At 43.6% G+C, this 21,035-nt stretch overlaps 1 protein-coding gene across 5 annotated transcripts in view; it reads right to left on the reverse strand.

Moving 5' to 3' along the window:
* The window catches only part of pacsin2 (protein kinase C and casein kinase substrate in neurons 2), a 30,102-nt gene extending 16,284 nt beyond the window's left edge, over positions 1 to 13,818 (reverse strand). Inside the window, exons 1-4 of one of the 5 annotated variants that reach the window (XM_056277660.1) lie at positions 13,657 to 13,818; positions 13,203 to 13,225; positions 2,211 to 2,302; positions 1,936 to 2,092 (exon numbers count right to left, since the gene is read on the reverse strand). In XM_056277660.1, coding sequence (XP_056133635.1) covers positions 1,936 to 2,092; positions 2,211 to 2,267 — 214 coding nt within the window. In that variant the 5' untranslated portion in view covers positions 2,268 to 2,302; positions 13,203 to 13,225; positions 13,657 to 13,818. Of the gene's footprint in view, positions 1 to 1,935; positions 2,093 to 2,210; positions 2,303 to 13,156; positions 13,226 to 13,656 lie in introns of those variants that run through there. The other 4 variants (XM_056277661.1, XM_056277659.1, XM_056277663.1 and 1 more) reach the window with 4 other exon arrangements.
* Between the last annotated feature and the right edge of the window lie 7,217 nt (positions 13,819 to 21,035).

Consider the following 21,035-nt stretch of genomic DNA (forward strand, 5'->3'; position numbering starts at 1 on the left):
TCCTTACTCAGGGATGCTGGAGCCTATACCAGCAGTCACTGGGCGGCAGGCGGGGAGACACCCTGGACAGGCCGCCAGTCTGTCACAGGGCCCACACACACACACACACACACACCTAGGGACAATTTAGTATGGCCGATTCACCTGACCTACATGTCTTCGGACTGTGGGAGGAAACTGCAGCACCAGGAGGAAACCCACGCAAAAATGGGGAGAACACACAAACTCCACACGGAGGACGACCCAGGACGACGCCCAAGGTTGGACTACCCCAGGGCTCGAACCCAGGACCTTCTTGCTGTGAGGTGACTGCACTAACCACTGCACCACTTTGCTGACAATATTCTCTCAAATAAATAAAAAATATAGTAAAATAAACATCCATTAAGGTGCAACATTAAGAAAATTAACTGTACTTGAAATGTACTGTACTTGTATTCAAATTAGCAGCTTTCAGCTTCACATTAGGACTGTGCTACAAATATTCTCTCAAACAAGCACGAAACTGTCCTGACCCAGCGTGCACCCGATGCAAATTGCATGAGTGAGTGAGTGACCGCCATTTACGACGCATACCACACGGCACCAGTTGCGCGAAAAAAAAACAAACAAAAAAAACCCATCAAGGTGCAGCATTTAGAAAATTAACTGTAATTGAACTGTACTGGGTGTTTGAGCTCTGGCTTATCTGAGTTCGTCGTAACTACGAGGCTGCGCTGTGTTAAATTACCGGATCTCTCTCGGTGACGTGTGCGCATGCATGGTTAGTGGGGTGGCTGAACGTACATCATACGGCCCTTTGCAAAAGTTGCTAGGGGGTGAAACTTGGGGAGTTTTAAATTAAATTCTGCACACAATTTCTGCACATGCAGCTGCATTCATTCAGTACACATGTGCCGAAAAAAAAGACCCATACCGAAAATGTTCGGTACGAATATGTGTATCATTACACACCTAATACAAACACCAATCTCAAACTGTAAATTTATACTTAACATGTTCCAGAGCTGTGGGTGGATTTCACAGCTGTACTTTTCCACACCTGCATATACACTTTGAGCTAATTTCTTAACCTTTCTGGATTAAAAACAGCCAGTGCAGACCCACTAGTGTGCTCCTATCAGCTGTTAAGCCAAATGAAGGGGGATGCAAAGATGATGTGGTAGAGACAAACCACATACAATTTCTAAAGGCGAGATATGCCTTTATTTTTCAAGGCCAAGGAAAACAAGACCATATATTGGACCAAGTCAAATGGCTCAGCTACACAGTTTTGACCTCTTCCAAGTAAACTTTGACCTCTTCCAAGTAAAGTTTGACGGCCACTTGAATGTTTGATAACCCTTCCTTTTACAGTCCCCTAATTACTAAGTATTTACCTGGTAAATATAGTATATTATTAGGTAATAACATGATAAAACCATGGAAACAAACACGGCTTCCTTTTACAGTACAGTTTCTGCTTACTTACTGAGTAAATTGTAAAAACATCTGCAAGAACAGGCCCAGTATTTAAGAAGATGTACCTCGACACTAGAGGAAAACTGCTCCTGGGGAGGTTAATAGTGGAGGTTTTTCTTAGTATTTCAGCTATAGTTTCTCTGTATTTACCTACTTATTTACAGTGGTAATTACCCAATAATATACTATATTTACCAGGTAAATACTTAGTAATGAGGGGATCGAATGTTTTTGTCTTCATCTTTTCTCTGTCTCAAGGAGGCTAGGAGACCCACATCATTGCTGCCTCTAGGTTGGTGCCCTTTTTTTTTTCTTTGGAGGCTTCTGTGATGCGTTAAAAAGAGGCAATCTTCCATACCTGAGCGAAGACCCTAACAAGTGGCAATAATGCCACCTCAGCCTCTCTAAAAGCCAGGGAAAACCATACATTACACCTGCATAGCAAAGTGTCTTCGTGTCTGTGTGTAGGCCTACCTTTCTCAATGAGCTGCCGCCACCGCTTGGCCCACTCTGTGAGCTGCTGTGCGTAGGATTTCTCAATGCGAGCTCGCTCATGGAGACAGCTCATCAGGTCGTTACAGAGACGGTGCCCATCATCCACCCGCTTCACGGTCCGTTTGTAGTTCCCCACCTGTGACGCAGAAATAGGTGGACAGAAAAATGGATGGATAGATGGTCAGAGAGCACAAAAGAGGGTAGATGCTGGTTTAGTTCAGTGTGTGTGCGCATGTGTGTGTGTATATTTTCACCTCCCAGAAGCTGTCACTGGAGACATCAATCATGGAGTCATCGTAGGAGCCAGACATTGCTGCTGCTCTAGGTTACCCTTAGTATGTAGGGCCTGGAAAACACACACAGATTGTGGTTAATGCAGTCATTTGACACAACAACACACAACTTGAGTTCAGACACATCATAGTTGCTAGCTGACAGAGTATTGGAGCAGAGTGGAGAGGCAGTAACTCCTACTCCTCACTGAAAGCTTTCTGTAATCACGCTACTCTCATTTCACTCCAGGTTTTCTGTTTTCCACTCCACGCTCACACATGAGACACCTCACTCTGAGTCTCCCTCAGGGCTTGAAGCCACTGATCGATAATAAAAATGTTTATATAGGGGCGCCCTAGTGGCTCACCTGGTAGAGCACATAACGTACCACATAAGGCTGAGTCCTTACTGCAGTGGCCTGGGTTCAAATCTGGCCTGGGCCCTTTGCTGCATGTCATCCCCTCTCTCTCCCCTGCCTTTCCTGTCTCTCTCTCTCTCTCTACTATCACTATCCAATAAAGGCGGAAAATGCAAAAAAAAAATAGATCAGTGCTTATAATAATCAGTGCTCATTATAGATCAGTGTTTGAATCTCATTAATCTTTCATCATGCCAACGTATTTCCTGTCTGAGCACCCGTTTATCCATCCCTTACCAACTATGCTGTATGGTACAGGCTATCGTCTGCACAGAACAACCTATTCCACCACACAGTTACACACAAACTGTGTAAATCAAGCAGCAGTGAATGAATATTTATTTTGTTTCTATAGAAATCTATTTACATCAATAGTTGGGAAATGCATGCAACCCAAACAAATTGGCTTGAAATAGCTGACATGAGTGCGAGGAAAGCCCCGCTGTCTATGCAAGTCTATTTCCATCTGCATCTATATTGAATTTTACATAACTGGCCAGCAACGCACAAGAAAACAAATTTCGTTAAATAGGCCATTTGGGAGATCCGCGGTGGTGTAGCAGTCTAAGCATTGGCTTTGTGTCGAAGCAGTTGCCCACTGGGGACCGGGGTTCACGCCGTCAGATCCGACTATGGCCGGACTCGATGAAGCAACAATAATTGGCAACGCTGTCTTCGGGAGGGGGGCGGAATCGGCTTGTGTTCGTCACATGAATGCGTCTCTGTGTGTGTCGGAAAAAGCAGTGGTTCGGCCTCGCCACTTCCGTGACAAGGCGACTCCTTCGAGACTGCCGGCCGGAGAGATGCAGTTGGCGAACGCATGCAGTACGAGAGTGGGTTTGAACCAAAATAGGGATCGATTGGCCACTAAACTGGGAGAAAAAGGGAAAAATCAGAAATAAATATTTAAATAGGCCATTTGAACCAATTTGACATTGTTGAAGAGGCATGAACATATTTTTTACAGGTTGAGTGTCTTGGTTTTGTCATATTTGCCAATGGCACAGGTTGAAATTAAAGGTAGAATGAGTAGGATTTTCCTAAAAATCAATGTATATAGACTCATACAAAAATAATCCCTCTCAATCATCACTTATATCCCCCTAGACGTGTGTGGCAGTGTCTGTATCTGCAGAGACCCTGTCCTCTGCCTGTATTTCCTTATTTTGCTGTGTACGGGACGTTTCTGGGCATTAACCTTTGGGCAGCAGGACTCTAAAAATGAAGCAACCAGGTGCCAGATAGAGATCGTAAGGACGCATCCAAGAGGAAGCTACGACAGTGGCGGAAACAGCGCCGCAAAGACGCAAATATAGCGAGTCAAAATGCCAAGCAGACAAAGAGTGAATCTGGGGTTGGCTTTCACCTGCTGGTGAGCACTGAAGGAGAGGATGGGGATGAAGAGTGATGTGGACTTGGCCTGTACACTGGGATGTGTTCTGGCTACTGCGGTCAGGGGGCGTGTCCTTCTGGTGTCGTTGAGTCGGGGCCAACTTTGAATGTTGTGTTTACAAACCGCAACCGACAAATCCTACTCGTTCTACCTTTAGGGCTATGGTGAACTGAAGACTTCACCGATCTCATGTCATATTTAGCAGACTTTCAGACTCTCCACCCTACAAGCAAAAATTAGGCCGCTCCCCACTGCTCATATTCTCTGCTTGCTTGACAAACCCAATTATAGTCCTAGTAATGCTAAATCATCTGACCAACGGGATCTACATTTTCCGCCAAGAGGCACATGGAATTGACCCACAGCAGAGGAAAGAAACAGAAGCGTAATCAGAATACAACAAAAAGCAGGGGGGGAAAATTTCGAGGGAAGCCTGATAACGTAAACAGTCATGAGAAATGACAGCCTCCCTGGAAAAAAAAAAAGAAAGAGAAAGAAATTAAGGCTGTACTTTGTAAAACACTGCAATGTCATCCCTGTAATCATCATACTGTTAGGGCTGGGAGCCAGCTGGACCACAGCTCATGTTGTCACATCTGACAGGTTGTGATAAGAATTCAGGCAAAAGTAAACAGATAAACAGGACAGCTAAGATGAGACGGGATGAGATTGGATAGATGGAGGGATGAAAGAGATGAGTCGGATAGGGCTAGCTGGCTTTTCTCCCCATCACACGCATACATCCATGTCTCTCTTCCTAAAAGGTGGTGCTGGACAACAGCGCTCTAGAAAAGATTACACTGACTGAAAGTATCAAACAACGTAACCTCCTCTCTTACACCTTTTGGAGGGAACCCTGTTTGTGCCACAATCTCCCTCACCCAACATTCAAAACAGCACGGGCAGTAAAATGGTACAATGAATGAAGAGATTTCAGAGCTTGATTTTTATCAGTCTGTTACACAGTGCCACACCTAAATACATGTTGGCTGGCTGTTTTACATGTAACAGGACCTAGCTGAACCGTAAAGCCACACGGTTACTGCAGCTGGCACTTGCATGTGTGCAAACACGAATGAACGAATGCACACGTGCACGCTAACGCACCCTGCCGACTGTGGTAGTTATGTCTGTGCTATAAAACCAACAGCTGAAAGTAAACAACAACCAAGCAACGTAATCATTGTTCCCTCGCGAAAACATTCTTCAGGGCTGGGACTGCTGCCACGGATCATACGAGATAAGGGGTGAATACTGCTGGTGTGTGAGAGAGAGAGAGAGAGAGAGAGAGAGAGAGAGAGAGAGAGAGAGATCTGGTTTGGTAATTTAGGGCAGCAGGTGGGTGTCTTCATCCGTTTCTATAAACTTCCCACCCTCAAATAAAGACACGGAAAGCGCTGTGTTGCCTGCTATATGAGCCTTGGCTTATTCAGCGTGTGTGTGCGTTTGTGTGTGTGTGTATGAATGAAAGAGAGTAAATGAATAAGAATGAGAGTGTTAGAAAGAGAAAACTGTCAAGAGCCCCGCAGTGGGGAGCTTCCGCTCTCTGTGGACGAGCCCGACAGCGGAAGGAGACAGAGACTGACTGACAGAGGGCTCTCTGTTGCTCTCCTCTTCCCCTCCCCTCGATCATTTCAAGAAATCCCCTGAGGAACGCCACCCCCCCCACCCCCATTCCAGTCGTCTGTGTTCTTATTCACCTTCTCACTCCTCCATCCTCTTCCTCCTACAGCCTGTCTTCCATTTCACCCAACCCTTCCCCACCCATACCATGACTGAGCCGTTTCTTGATGAGGGCTTGTTTGTGTGTGTGTGCTTGTGTGTGTGTTTTTGCTGCTGGTCAGTGGTCTGTGCCCTCCAGGGCAGGACTTTGAACAGAGGGGAGTATTATGGTCACCAGTGACCAGGCAGACAGCTGGACAACTGTCCCTTTTATGTGTCTCCACTTCATTTAGCCGCTGTCTGAAAAGAATATATCCAAATACAGACAAGCTGTATTCGCTGGTACGTCATCCAGACAAATATGCACATTCGGTTGCACAAGCATGTGCAGGCATGTACAATAACACTAGACTTTCACACTTGTTAAGAACTGAGCTTGACAAAAAAAAAAAAATCAGAGGGAAATGTTTTCACACATATGCAGTTTGGGGTTCAGCTATTTTTGTGTATGAGCAACTATGTGAAGTGTATGGTGTAGAATAGTCCTTCACTGCCATCTTGTCTCATACGAAACAGGGAAGAAAAACAAGTATTTCAGTGCACCAACTACTAACACTCACAGACTAGACAACAGACTGGACAATCCATTTCCAAAACAGAGACACGAGCTTGTTGCTTGGCATGGCTATCATAGATCATTTAGTCCCATCTTCTCCCATTTTCCTCCTTCCATTTCATTTGTCAGCTGTCCATAGTTTTCACTCAACGATCACTGCTGTGACTCAAAAGAGGGATACGGCAAGGGGCCTTTGGGAAGAGCCACAAATACCGACTCCAAACATGGCAACAAACCCTTAGACATTAAATACTACTGAAGCAGAAACTTCCAGTTGCAGTAGTAATATGATAGCATACATTTGTTTAAAAAAAAAGACAAACACTGAGCACATGTCTTGCCTTTGCACAAACCCAGACAAGCATCTCACCTTGAGACTGTGTTGATAAGATCACCTTTAGCCCTACATGTGGCTTTCAAATCAAGTGGCTCCCATGGCTAGGTTTTTAAAAAAAAGCCAAATGAGGACAGTGAATGCAGAGGATGACTTTGCATTTAGAAAGGCTGCTGACCAAGAGAGCAAAAAGCTCTTGATGCATTCACAACATACAAACTGGTCATCCTCCAATGCAAACACACTAATGGGAATTCCTTTGAGATAAAAGCTGATTGGCACTGGGACATAAGGACTGTGCTGAACAACTGGACCCAACTTCCCCCAGAACTGCAAACAATGCCATTAGCCTGACTAAGCTGAGGTCTGAAGTCCAGTCCCTCACCAGGATAACGCTGCTAAAACCAACAATGTGTGCTACTTTGCAGTCAAAAGACCTTGGTTTGTATGTGTGTGTGTGTGTGTGTGTGTGTGTGTGTGTGTGTGTGTGTGTGTGTGTGTGTGTGTGAGGCTTGATGAAGAACAGATAAGAGACACTAGATGCTATTAAGAGCTACAGATAAAGGTGAGTGCATGACAATGTAAACCACAATCCTTAACAGATTCCTCATATTTTCAGAATATAGCACAAAACACTATCTATTCCCCCAAAGTCAACAGAATTAGAGAATCTTACCACATACAGTGCTGCTTGAAAGTATGTGAACCCCTTGAGCAGTTTAGATGTTTCTGTTGTTTTACCATGATTTTCTTATTTTATCATCACCAGTTTTTATGTATGAAATGTCAGATATATGTTTATCAATTGCATGTACTTGTTTAGTGGGACTTTTTTAAGTAGCCCAAAAACTACATGAAACATGGAATTAGTGTATGTGCAAAAGTAAGTGAACCCCCAGCTGCATTGGTTAAGTCAAGCAGGTAACAGACTCAGATGAAACACATTTGGGTGCTTGATTAATCATTTAGGCAGACCAATAAAATGAGACATCCTTGGGAAAGGGTTTGGCCTGCACTAATTAAAAGAGAGAGGAAACTAACCAAACCACTGTGGTCCCATACAACTCAACAATGCCAAGAGCAAAGGAGATATCCGAGGACATGAAGAAGAGGGTAGTGACAGCCCATCAGTCTGGGGAGGGTTATAAGACCATCTCCAAAAGATTCCAGCTCCATCCATCCACTGTAAGACAAATTATTTACAAATGGAGGGCCTTCAACATGACAGCAACTCTGCCTAGAAGTGGACGCCCATCAAAACTATCACCCAGAAGCACCAGAAAAATAATAAATCAGGTAAAGGCCAACCCACACATCACCTCTAGAGAGTTGCAGACCTCTCTGGTAGCATCTGGGACAAATGTGCATGTGTCTACAATCACACGAAAATTGAATAGCCATGACATTCATGGGAGGGTTGCTAGAAGGAAGCCTCTGCTCTCAAAAAAGAAGCTGCCCATTTCAACTTTGCCAGAGAGCACTTGGACAAACCAGAGGCCTTCTGGAAGTCCATTCTCTGGACAGACGAGTCCAAAATAGAATTATTTGGTCACAATCAAAACCATCATGTTTGGAAAAAAGCCAACACTGCATATGAAGAAAAGAACCTCCTCCCAACAGGGAAGCATGGTGGTGGAAATGTGAAGGTCTGAGGCTGCTTCTCTGCTTCTGGATCTGGACGACTCCATATTATCCAAGGAACCATGAATTCTCCAGCACATCAACAAATTCTTGACCAGAATCTCCTGCCATCAGTCAGGGAGTTGAAGCTGGGACGAAAATTGATTATGCAACAAGACAATGACCCAAAGCATTCCAGCAAAACTACAAAGGAATGGCTTCAGAGAAAGAGGATTCATACTCTGGATTGGCCCAGTCAAAGTCCGGATCTTAATCCAATTGAAATGTTGTGGCGAGACCTGAAGAAGTTGGTACATACCAGATGTCCCTCCAACCTCTCTCAACTGGCTGAGTGGGCAAAAATCCCCATAAGCAAATGCGAGAGACTGGTTAGTGGTTACAGATGACGTTTGGTTGAAGTAATGGCTGCAAAAGGAGGAGCCACAAGCTACTAATACAAGGGTTCACATACTTTTGCACATGTTAAATTTTCAGTTTTTGTGAAATAAACCACCTTTGTTGAATTAAATAATGAAAATATATCTCTTTTTGTGTGTATGTCCATTACTTGGAAGGTGTGCTTTACAAATTGGGATTTGGATGTATGTGTAATAAGCTTATTTTAATGTTTTTTACAAAAACAGTGACCATGTCTGGAGGGTTCACAAACTTTCAAGCAGCACTGTATGTGTACTGATTAAAAAACAAAACAACCCAGCATGTCCACATCAAGTCTGATAGGTTAACACACCAAACATGCAGGAATTCAGCTGTGATGAAACCTCGGACTCGACCCTTATGATACAACCGAGTACATCCAGACCTTAAAGCTGGAAAACCTGAACAGCTTTATCAACAAAGAATAGCGTCGAGTGCATCCGACTCTGGCATACGAGATGGATGGCAATGGCGTATGTAATGCTTATATCATATCCTGTTGAGAAAGGCCAGGCATAGCCGGGTCAACTCCCCACATTCTCACTTGCACGTAGCATCCACGAAATGTTTTGACAGCGCTTGATTGTGACGGACAAAATAATCTGTATTTTACTTTATATGGGTAAGACTTGTGTGTCTGTTTTATTGCAGAATATGCGGTGCTGGGTGATATTGACATATCACTGTATCTGTTTATATATGCAAAAATACCATGTTTAAGGATCACACTGAAGTTCACCCCATTGAGCTGTTTGGTTTATGGGGTAAAGTATATCAAACCAAAACTAGTTTTCAGTAATACATGTGCCATCTGCACAGGAGAGCAGGCAGCAGCTGCACAGAAAAAGGGACGAGGTGGAGGAAGAGCGAGCAGGAGGTATCGAGAGTGACACAGAGAGAGAGAGAAAAAGCGGAAGCCGGAGATGGCTCGGTCTGTTATTGGAAGCACATGAGCAGTATTAGGATGCCATGTGCTGTTAGGAGGGAGAGGGGCCTGAGTCATTGCTAAGTGACACACGAGACACCTTTGACCTTTACAACAGCTGGGGGAGGGAGCTCCTAGACAGCAGAGATGGATGGAGACTGACTCTGAAGATGCAACCCAGGGAGTAGATATAAAAGGTGCTGTACAAGCATGTCAAAAATGAAGGAATGCATGTTCTTATGTTGTTTTTTTTCCTGTGCAAGTTTTGGCAGATTGGGCGGTGGGGATAGAGGGTATTTTGGTATTTGGGCAGCACAGTGGCCCAGTGGTTAGCGTTGTCGCCTCTCAGCAAGAAGGTCTTGGGTTCGAACCCCGTGGTTGTCCAACCTCGGGGGGGGGGTCCTCTGTGTGGGGCTTGCATGTTCTCCCCATGTCTGCGGGGGGTTTTCTCCAGGTGCTCCTGTTTCCCCCACCAAGAGAACTGGGGATGGTCCCCGGGCGCAGCATGAAGGCGACAGCCCACTGCTCCTAGTTACACACATTACAGCTAGGATGGGTTAATTTACAGTAACTGAATTTCCCCAAAGGGATTAATAAAGGAAATTTTAATTCTGGCTCCGAAAATCTGGCTCATTCCAGTTCCAGTAGGTTTTTCCAATTTAAAAACGTTATTTGGATATTTATAAAATGATGTATGAATAATTGCGCTGTACTTGAAATGTTCAATGTGTGTACACCTGTGTGTGTTGTCGATCAGCTATATTTATAAGGGACAATTTTAGCTTTTAAGAGTGGGGATCCGTCTCGAAGCCCAGTAATGCAACATCCGTGCCATGGTTGATAGCAAAATAATTCTTAAAAATTCCCTAACATTAAAATATGCAATAACCCTTTCATATGCCATTTCTACTTAAATTAGTCAATATAGTTTAATACCATAATGATTGGCAAACAGGATCCAAAATAAAAAGAAGTCTGATGCCTCCAAAGTAACAATAGCACTTCAGAGGTCTATCCGCAAAACAAACATGTAGCTTTGTTCGGTCACCCATCATGCGTTTCGTTTTATTGCAGCTCTTTGTTGAATTAACTTAAATACTTTGTATTATGCCGTTAATGTCTCTAAGGAGCTCAATAACATGTTGTATAATCTTATCTGTTTCAGCATAGCATCCATTAGGCCCCTCAAAATTGCTGAGGGGATCAGAACTGTTGAGCACTGTCATAAGTAACGTCAACTCGCGGAATCCCAGCAAACAAATATTATCTCAGTCACTGGCTCGACTCAGCAGAAACAAATGCGTCGTCATGGAGACAAGCAGGAAAAGAGAAGGATTGCATAACAAGCAAGCTGAAAAAATAAGTTACGGCTTCTACTTACTAGGTCCATGCCATAATAATCACACGATACTGCTTATCTACCTGGGGGTGGGTTTTTTGCTGAAAGAGGTAGATGTCTGTTTCCATTTCCTTCTTTTGTTTCATAAATACGCCGGAGATCTCCGTCTGGCAGGGACTGCAGCTGAGCTGAGCTCTCCCTGGAATATTGCCGTTTCACAGCATGACATATTATTAAACCCCTTCAGGGCTATGTGGAAACAATACTCTCTTTTGCTCAATTCTGTTCCTTACACAAACACACACACACACACACACACACAAACACACAAACAACCTCGAGGGTCAAATGTTTCCATGCCAAGCGTGGTTCATGACCTTGATTTTCTATCGCTGTCAGTCAATCACCTTTGCCCTCTTTCCTCATGTGGGCCCAACAGCTGCACAGGGCTGCTGAGCTCAAAATGAACTCACAGGCTTTCTAATGCAGCTCTGGATGCTGGCTCCCACCTATACATCCTTCACAGCTGACTCAAAGAGGTTCATTGCCTCATTCTTCAGTTAAGGGGCTCCAAAACAGCAGACAATGAGCAAATCTATCTGTCAACACCTGGTCAACTGTTACCTCAACATCATTATAACTCACTGCCCCATAATTGGCCCTGCCCAAAAACCCTGTGCTCCACAGTCAGGCAAAAAACAATGGCGTTTGTTCCACTCTTTCAGGCATTTTCCACGGGACGGCCCAACAAGGGGTGGAAAACATAATGGAGGGAAATACTGTATTACGTGACAGGGAAGGGGAGATCCTGATGTCACCTTCAGGCAAATTCTACACTCTTTCCTGTGAAACCCCCTGTACTGCACATGCCCACGAAAAAAACAGCCTGGGTGAGGTCAAAAGGAAGAGAATAAGTGGGAAAGCTCGGATGATGCATTTAATGCAGACTTTTCAAGAAAGTACCTTCATCCAAAAATAGTATCCACATGTCAACTCTTGTGACCTTCAGCACTGTAATCTATATAAAAGTAAAGATGAGTAGTACAAGATGAGCAGGTCAGTCACAAAAATAGAAACCAGCAGAGATGCAAGAATGAACTATGTGACATCAGAAGTGAAGACTTCCTGGAACTACTTTATTGACAACAAACTTAGTGGACACTATTAAGATACCCAGGGGGATTTTTTTTGGGGGGGGATATAGGTGCATATTTCCAAGTTCATTTGAGTGTAAATGCTAAAACAATGCGTGAGTGCAGAACACAGCTGTTTATTAGCTGTCTATACAACAGCCCCCAATTTTGCTTCACTTTGTCCGATCTCAGAGCAGAGTCACTCTTTGTTCTGTTGATTTTGGCTCTAGACAAGAAAGGTAGTTACTCATACTCACAAAATAACGACAGTAGGCTACGAAATAATGCCAAACATAAATGACTGCAGACAGTTGAAAAGATAAAGTAAAGACCAGTAAAGCTCCCGTCTGAAGTGAAAGCAGTTCTTTCAACCAAAGTGAAATTGGGATGGCCGCTCTATGTTTAGCAATGTCCTGAGAGGGCAATCAGCTGAGTACACATAGTCCCATAGACAATAAACAACCCAAGAGACAATTCACAGCCAAGAGACAATTCACAGAACTTTAACTTGTGCTTTATTTGTATATTGTAACTCACAGAGCACTTGTAAGCCCCTAGCCCCCACGGTAACTAGGCCCGTCTATAAACCCCTATCAACTCAATTACTTTAATCTTCCACTGATTCAAGGGGCATTTTATGATCATGAGTATTCCTAGCCGATGACTAACAACGTCCGTCACTTTCACACAGCTGTCCAACCTCCCTACTTTCTAGCCCATTCCATGAAGAAATACCAGAAATGCAATATTAAACGTGTTAAGACACCCAGAGATGCCTTTACACGTACATCAGTCACGATCCTACGTACAAGGAAGGATTCCTCTAGACTGCCACCCATAGGGAACGTATAGGAGCAGCGTGGGAGCCAAGAATGAAGCTGGCATCTACCGAGCACTGCGCAAATCAAACCTCACAAAATGCACGAGTAACCCTACAACGGGGGGGGGGGGGGGCAAAAAGACCTAAGCAAACGAAATGTATACCCAAAAATTGCTCTTGTTCCCATATCACCAACGATGACATCGACCAGGAGGTTATCTTTACTTACGAAACCTGCCCCGCCCTTCGTCAGCCGAGGGGAAAGGAACACTCACCGAAGGCTCGAACAGCACAGCAACTGGAAGGAAGAAACTAGTTTGTTAAATCTAAATAAACTTCGTAACCAATGACAACCAAAGCTGTCCCATGGTAAAATGTCACCGGCACCCCGACAACCCTGACTTCACAGCGCGTGCTAAGTCGCCCGACTATTAACTCCCCTTCTCCGCCGGTGTGTGCCGGTTGCTCAAGTTAGTGAAACGCTCCTAACTGAAAACGAATAACTGCTTTATTTAAAAAAACACAAAGAAACGGGTGAACGGAGATAACGGCCTTACTTATAAGAAAAGTCGTCCGAAGTGACTAAAGTTAGCAAAAATCCACCACTGTGCTAATAAGTGAGCTCGTCTGAACGTGCTGTTCTAAACTACCGGTGGGAAACGGCGACGTCTCCGAGCCCGAAAGCGACGCCGAAACGTAAACTTGAAACACAACTCATGGTAACTTTACCTGAAAAGCGTCAAAACGAGGTCCTCCCGGGAGTCGATATTTAGTCGGGGCGTTACTTGTCTTAATACTGCTAACTTTCTGATCTTTCCCCGGGTTTTTTTTTCTCTTTTTTTTTTTTGGCTGTTCCTCCCCCTCCTCCTTCAACTCCGCAGCACCATCGACCGACTGACAAGGGAGAGGCGCCCAGGTGTGACGTCACATCCCTCAAAACCTTTACTGGGGCCGGTGGTTAATTAACCATGCCCAAAGGCACCCCGCTGTTTGTACTCGCGCACGCACACACACACACACACACACACACACACACACACACACACACACACACGGGGTGGTCCGGGGACTGTTTCAGAAAGCAGGTTGTACAAACTGGCGAGTTTAAACCTCAACTCTGAGCTGCCAAACTCTCTTTGACTTGTCGGTTTCAGAACAGCTGATCTGAGTTAGTTCAGTCGAATCAATCGAGTATGTTCTCTGTGTGAGTGACGACTATAAAAAGACATCATCAGTGGCGCTCCGATACAACGATTCACCATGGCAACCGGCGAGGAAAAACGTCGCCCTACTTCACGCCGCTAGAGTTACGAATATTAATGGATGCCTATGCAGAATACCATTATATGTTTTAGGGGGGAAAGCAGCAATACAGGAGCAGCAGCAAAAGAGCGTGAGCTGGCGTGGCAGAAAATTGATGACCGAGTCAACGGGTCAATATTAATTGGAAAAAAAACAAAAAACGTTTTATTTGAGTGTTCCACTTATTCATCATTTATACTCTGTGTGTGTGTGTGTGTGTGTGTGTGCGAATAATATTTATGCAGGCGCAGCCCCACAGGCACAAAATGTATTTGGCATAACATAAAAATATAGTTCAAACAGGTAAGGTACAATTTCATTACAAGCAATTGTGATGTTGTTTAGCCTGCCCTACCTAATTAAACAGGATTCAGGGGCTACATTCAACATGTGATACAACTGAATTGCCCCTCTTGGGATAAATAAAGTTGTCCAAATCTGATATCTTTAAGTAGTTACTGAAATTTTCCAAGCAAAAAAGGGGGAAAAAATTCCAGCCACCCCAACACTGCCAGTATTTAATATTATCTATTTGAAAGCAAAACCTAAATAAATGCCTTTATACATGCAAGTCTCCAAATTTGTGCTTACTGGATATGTTCAAATTTGACCCCCATTGTAGCTAATAGAAAAAAGGCTATGAGGCCCGAAAAACAGGTGGGGTTCCACCACCTCCATCACCACTCAAAGAAGCTGGAGACATGACCCTCTGTCAAAACAGTGGGTGACCTATTGCTGAAGGCATCTCTAGAGGAAGCTCATCTGACGCCCCCCACCCCCCTCCAGGACACAAGGTCCTACATAAGAGGTTAGATATTCAAATTAATATTATATGTACATTCATCCTTTTTGCCAGTGTTAACTCATTGACGCCCACCCATCCATCTTCGGCACAACTTGGCACACTGATTTTCTTGCAGCGATACAATTCTTTGTAATTGACTGCTGTTTCTTTTTCAGATTCTTAGTTATCCTTTTGGTATCATAATCTATTTTAAGATGACTCAGAGTTATATATTTGACAAATTGTGCTGTGGCCTGCACACTGTTGTAAAAACAAAATTCAAATTAGGCCGGGCACTTTTCTGGGTAAAGTTATAATTCAACTGTCTAATCTTCTTCATCATCTACCACTTACTGATGGTGTAATCTGTCTGGAGCCTTCTGCCATAACAGACCTCCATGTAGTTGTAAGTACTCTTAATACTCCACAGATGTTTCATAATGGGTTAGAGTAGAACACAAAAATTGTTAATTTTCATTACATGAGGATGATGAAGACACAATGTCAGCTGCTACAGAGAGGGAAGATACAGAGAGGCCTATTGAGGATTACACCTTAAAAATAACATCTAACAGTTGATGATAGTGTTGCACCATAATGGAACTTGTACTTTCTTTTTCTCCAACAGAGCAATGCTGGAAATTACAATGAGGAAGATGAGTCCATCCACCTCCAAAGCACAACTTACCTCATTAAAATGTTCTCCAGCATTGGCCCATGACTTACAATGAAACTAGGTTGCCCTGGCACAGTGAAATTCAATGTCTTTTGTGTGTGTGTGTGTGTTCCTATGGCTCCCTGTGAAATAGATGTACAAGGTGTATCGTCCTGGGTAAGACACTAAACTGCAACCGCAGGCTGTAGAGGGGTAGCCCCTTACCTCAGCAAGGGCCCTTCAGCTATGGATGACGTCCCTACTGATAGATCTGGTCCTCCTGCATGCCTGTATGGTACTTCCCATGGTGCCCAGTCCAGCCAACACATTGGGATAGGAGAAGGGAACTCTGATTTCAAATCCACCTGCTGCCTTGTGGGTTGATGCCTCTTTAGGCAAAGGCTAGGAGAAGGTTACTCTGAACCTTCATTTCACTGCATGTTTTACTTTGTATTTCTGTGCATGTGACAAATAAAGTACTTGAACTTGAACTTGAACTTGAATTCAAACCCCCGGGCACAGTCTACCCAGCTGTCAGTACCCGGAAAGGGTAAATCGAGGGCAAACCATTCCCCGGGCACTGCACGACGGCTGCCCACCGCTCCTGGCTACACAGCTAGGATAGGTTAAATGCAGAGAATGAATTTCATTGTATGTATGTACAAATGACAAATAACGTGTATTCTAGTCTATTCTGTACTTAGAGAAACAAATTGAAAAATCCAATTTAGAAATGGACCATATAACGCTGCAGATGCGAAAGACAAAAATAGAAATACAACTGCTGGAACATCAAGTTAAAGGTGGGTGAGTTGCCCGCAGGTGGATGATTTTACTTGTTTGAACAATATAAAAAATATTAACTACTATACTGCATTTGTACTTGCATGAAATAAAGAAGTCGTCATAAAAAGGGCATTGTCTTTGACACGGGTGATCTGATGGGTGAATCAGAAATTATGGTCGTCAATTTTATTTGTATAGCGCAATATCACAAATTACAAATTTGCCTCAGGGAGCTTTACAGAAATACAACATCGTGTCCTTAGACCCTCACATTGGATAAGGAACAACTCCCTAAAAAAAAAAAAGCCCTTTAACAGGGAGAAAAAAATAGGAAGAAACCTCAGGGAGAGCAACAGAGCAGAGATGGTAGCCTATTGTGTCTCTGATTGCTCTTCCATCTTGTGTGTCAACAGGGTTCATTATCAGGATCGTTCACTGGTTGAGCTGGACATTGTTCTCCTCTAGTTGTGGCAATTTTGTGGAGACTCACACATGCCACAATAATGTCACATGCCCTTTCTGGGCTGACCCTGAGCCTACAAAGGCACTGGAACCAGGCCTTGAGCGTCCCAATGGTCATCTCTACCCTGGCTCGTGTCCTGCAGTGTGCCAAGTTATAATATTACTGTGGGCCGGGCTCAGGATCAGGGTAAGGGGTCAGCAAATAGGGCTGGCAGCGGTGCCCTCTGTCACCATCAAACTCTCCTATGGTAATACAAGGATACAGTTTAAATTTTCAGTTGAAATAGAAGGAAACAAAATATTGATTATAATAGGATAAAGCTATGTAATATAAACTCACCACAGCAAAATCTAGCATGCAGTGTACACTCACGAAAAATCTGCAAGTCATGCACTGACCCAGGTCACTTTGCTGATGATGTGGGCTGCATCACATAGGATATTCACTGTGCAGAACAGTAATTAGCTGCAGTAGCTGTATTGTGAAGTATCTTTCATTTGGAATGCTAAAGGCTACTATTTAGGCCTACCTGCACGTTAATGCTGTGGAAAGACTTCCTATTCACATAATCTCCATTTACTGAAGGAGCTGTGATAGGAATATGTGTCCTCTCTGCAGCCAATCACACCTGGAAACCCTAAAATATATCAAATTAACTGATTAGTGCTTCAACTCTCAAAGCTTCATACTAAATAACATTATTGCGTAGACTGGTACCTGCAATTCTGTGGAATTCTTCTTTGATGAGTCTTGTAGATTTGTGACTTGGGAGCGCCACAAAAGTGTACAGTAAACTTTTCAGTGCAAGAGTCACATTTCTGACAGTCCGGCAGACGGTCGCCTTGGAAATATGCTCAGCATCACCGATGTCATATAGGAAATTCACGTTGGCAAAAAACAAAGTTTAACACAATGACTTTGTACTGAACTGAGAGCACGTCCACGATGTGTCATATGAATAGTATGAGGGCTGAGAATATTGCCCAGATAAATGATCGATTGTGCAGAAAGATGGTAATGCTCAAACAGATAAGAGGAGAAACTCAGGGTTAGTTGAAGAAAATAAACCTACCAGCGTGCAAGTTAGCTTCATGGAGTATGTTGACATAGTAACTGACTCGGAGTCAAGCTGAACTGGCTTTGTGAAACCACAAATCCAGAGTTTCCTTCAACTCTGAATCAGCTAACCTCTTGAGTTTTCACTACAGCCGCTTTCTGAAACAGGGACGTGGAGTCGAAAATGTAAACGGACGGTCTCATGGGCTCACACAAAAAACTGAAAAACGCTGTTATGGAAGCATATGTTTAATTGCGAACTCATAAGACATGTATACAGCAGTTAAAAAGAGGATATGTGTCAGTCAGAAGCGTGTCTTTACCCATGCATGAACGTTTCCAACAATGTCATGTTGAACAAGCACAAATTTCAGCTTCTTTGTGTGAGGGAGAGAGAATCAGAATCAGAGAGAGAGGGCGAGAGAGAGAGAAAATGGGTCTCGTATTTCTTTTATATGGTGCACAGCTGCATAATGCACATGTTGAAAAACAATATCCCCAAGCTGTTTTTGATTCATCACATGCAGATTGGTTTAAGAGGCACCAGGAATTGTTCACAATTTAGAAAAAGGTCTTTCAAAAGGGACCTCCGTATGTGTTGAAACTGACCCATGAAATCTCACAGGATTCTGTACAGAAATTTATTCATCTTGTGAGCAAAACAATAAATCAGGCTAAAACAAGTTAAAACAAGATCCTTTTGTCTTCTACGAGAGTTTGTTGGCGTCATTTAAACAATATTCATCTGTATAAGGCAGCACCAATAGTCTAAAGGTAGTTCATCGGAAGGAATACATAAATGGACACCAAAACAGTCGGGACCTCATTACTGCAATATGTGCAATACGTAGCAATATGTGGTAATAATCCTAACCCTTATCCAGCCCCTATAGTCTATTGTATATGTAACCACATTGCAGAAAGCCAGCGATGGAAACAGTTGGCACAGTATTGAGGGTCACTCGTTCACTCATTAAAAGTGGGGTGGCTGCACCTCATAATGCATTTCAGCTCTGTTAACTTGGTCTCTAGCACAAGTATAGGCAATGGCTCGCTGCCCCGAAAATGACTAGACCTTGGTTACAATTAATTTCTCCCATAATGTACACACTGTGGCCTGGTTTAGCTAGGTTGCATCAGTTCAAGCAGTCCTTAAATCTGAGAATGGTGTTATGTGAAATTACAGCACAATTGTCATTGAAACCGGTTTTCCCCAAAAGATTATATTGACTGAAATGGCCAGCGAGACTGTCGGTAATAGGCATGTGTGTGTGTGTTAATCAGTTCCAGGTCCAAAAAGAAAACAAGGGAGAAATTTCCCTTGATTACTATTGTGACCAAGAGATGATTATCTTACATACATACACTCGAGTGGGGGTGGGGTGGGGGTGGGGGCAGTGAAGGGCGCTGGCGTTTGTTCAAGCCATCAAGGTCATACAATCGGGACATTAGGACCGTGGAATGTAGCCATGTAGTGGTTGTCCTGGTAACAGAGTCCATTAACACAGGACTCAAAGTCACTTGCCTTTTGAAAGTTTGACCGCCAATTAACCCAAGATTCAGACGGATTAGGTTTATTGCATCAGCTTTAGAGACCCCCCCCCCCCTTTTTTTTTCTCCCCAATTGTCTCCGGCCAAATACCCCAATCTTCCGAGCCGTCCCGGTCACTGCTCCACGCCCTCTGCCGATCCGGGGAGGGCTGCAGACTACCACACGCCTCCTCCAATACATGTGGAGTCACCAGCCGCTTCTTTTCACCTGACAGTGAGGAGTTTCGCCAGGGGGACGTGGCACGTGGGAGGATCACGCTATTCTCCCCACTCCCTCCGAATAGGCGCCGGGATCCACCAAAGGAGGCGCTAGTGCAGCGATCAGGACACATACCCACATCCGGCGTTCCACCCGCAGACACGCCCAATTGTGTCTGTAGGGACACCCGACCTAGCCGGAGGTAACACGGGGATTCGAACCGATGATCCCCGTGTTGGTAGGCAACGGGATAGACCGCTACGCTACCCGGACGCCCTTTAGCAACAAAGCGAAAGTAAAGAATAAAATGAATCCATTATTTCGGCGGTTTCAATTGCAAACGTTATGAATCTGAAAAACTTCCCCAGAGGGGTTTTAACTTGACTGCGAGCTTCAGTAACTTGACAGTTGTAACACATGATTCATACATGGTTCTCACTTTGTGCAATACTGCAAATCAAGATGAAAAAGAAAAACAAACAAACAAACAAAACAATCACATAAAATATGTGATCTATGCTGAGGCGTTTTTTGGCTGTTCAGAAACAAACAAACAAAAAATCACTGGATTATACACTAATCATATCTAGAGTCACAAATATAAAATGCTAAAAGCATTAATACTTAACCAGTGTCCCAAAAAGACATACATGATCACCGACAATCACTTATAAATGACATGAAATACACTAATATGCACGTTAATTTTATCAAGAAAGGCTTGAAAGATGCTGCGCGTGGGTTGTAAGAGTTTTACCCCAAAATGCATGAATCAAACAGTTAGCCACAGAAACTACAAAGGTGCAGAGATGTTCAGCTCTGAATACAATCAACCTGACTGAAAAATGCCCCAACATATGCATACTGTATAATTAATGTATAAAAGATTACTAAATTGTATTTTGTGGTCTATGTACATGTTGTATTATCCCTCTATACTGACCTACTGAACTGACTTTAAATTATATTTTCCACATCGTCTACATTTCCTTTTGCTTTGACCCCCTTTTCTCTCTTGCGGTATTATTCGGTCTATATTAATCTCCTACAGCTACTTGTCTCACAAAGGCTGCTCTATATTTAGCAGCTACCTGCTATGTCAAGTTTAAGCGTCAGTACACTGTGTTCATGCATAGATCAACTCACTGCAAAACGTTCTTGCCAAACCTTAACGCCGCCAAAGTAATTTATCCCGTTAACCCTTTCACACACCCACAAAGTCTGGTCACACGCTCCATCTCGCTCAGACACCCAAAGCGTTGTTGCTTTTTCGAGCTCCCAGCAGCAGGTGCTCCATGACATCACACGTTCT

Source organism: Lampris incognitus, chromosome 3 (genome assembly GCF_029633865.1).
Source record: "Lampris incognitus isolate fLamInc1 chromosome 3, fLamInc1.hap2, whole genome shotgun sequence".
NCBI lineage: Eukaryota > Metazoa > Chordata > Actinopteri > Lampriformes > Lampridae > Lampris > Lampris incognitus.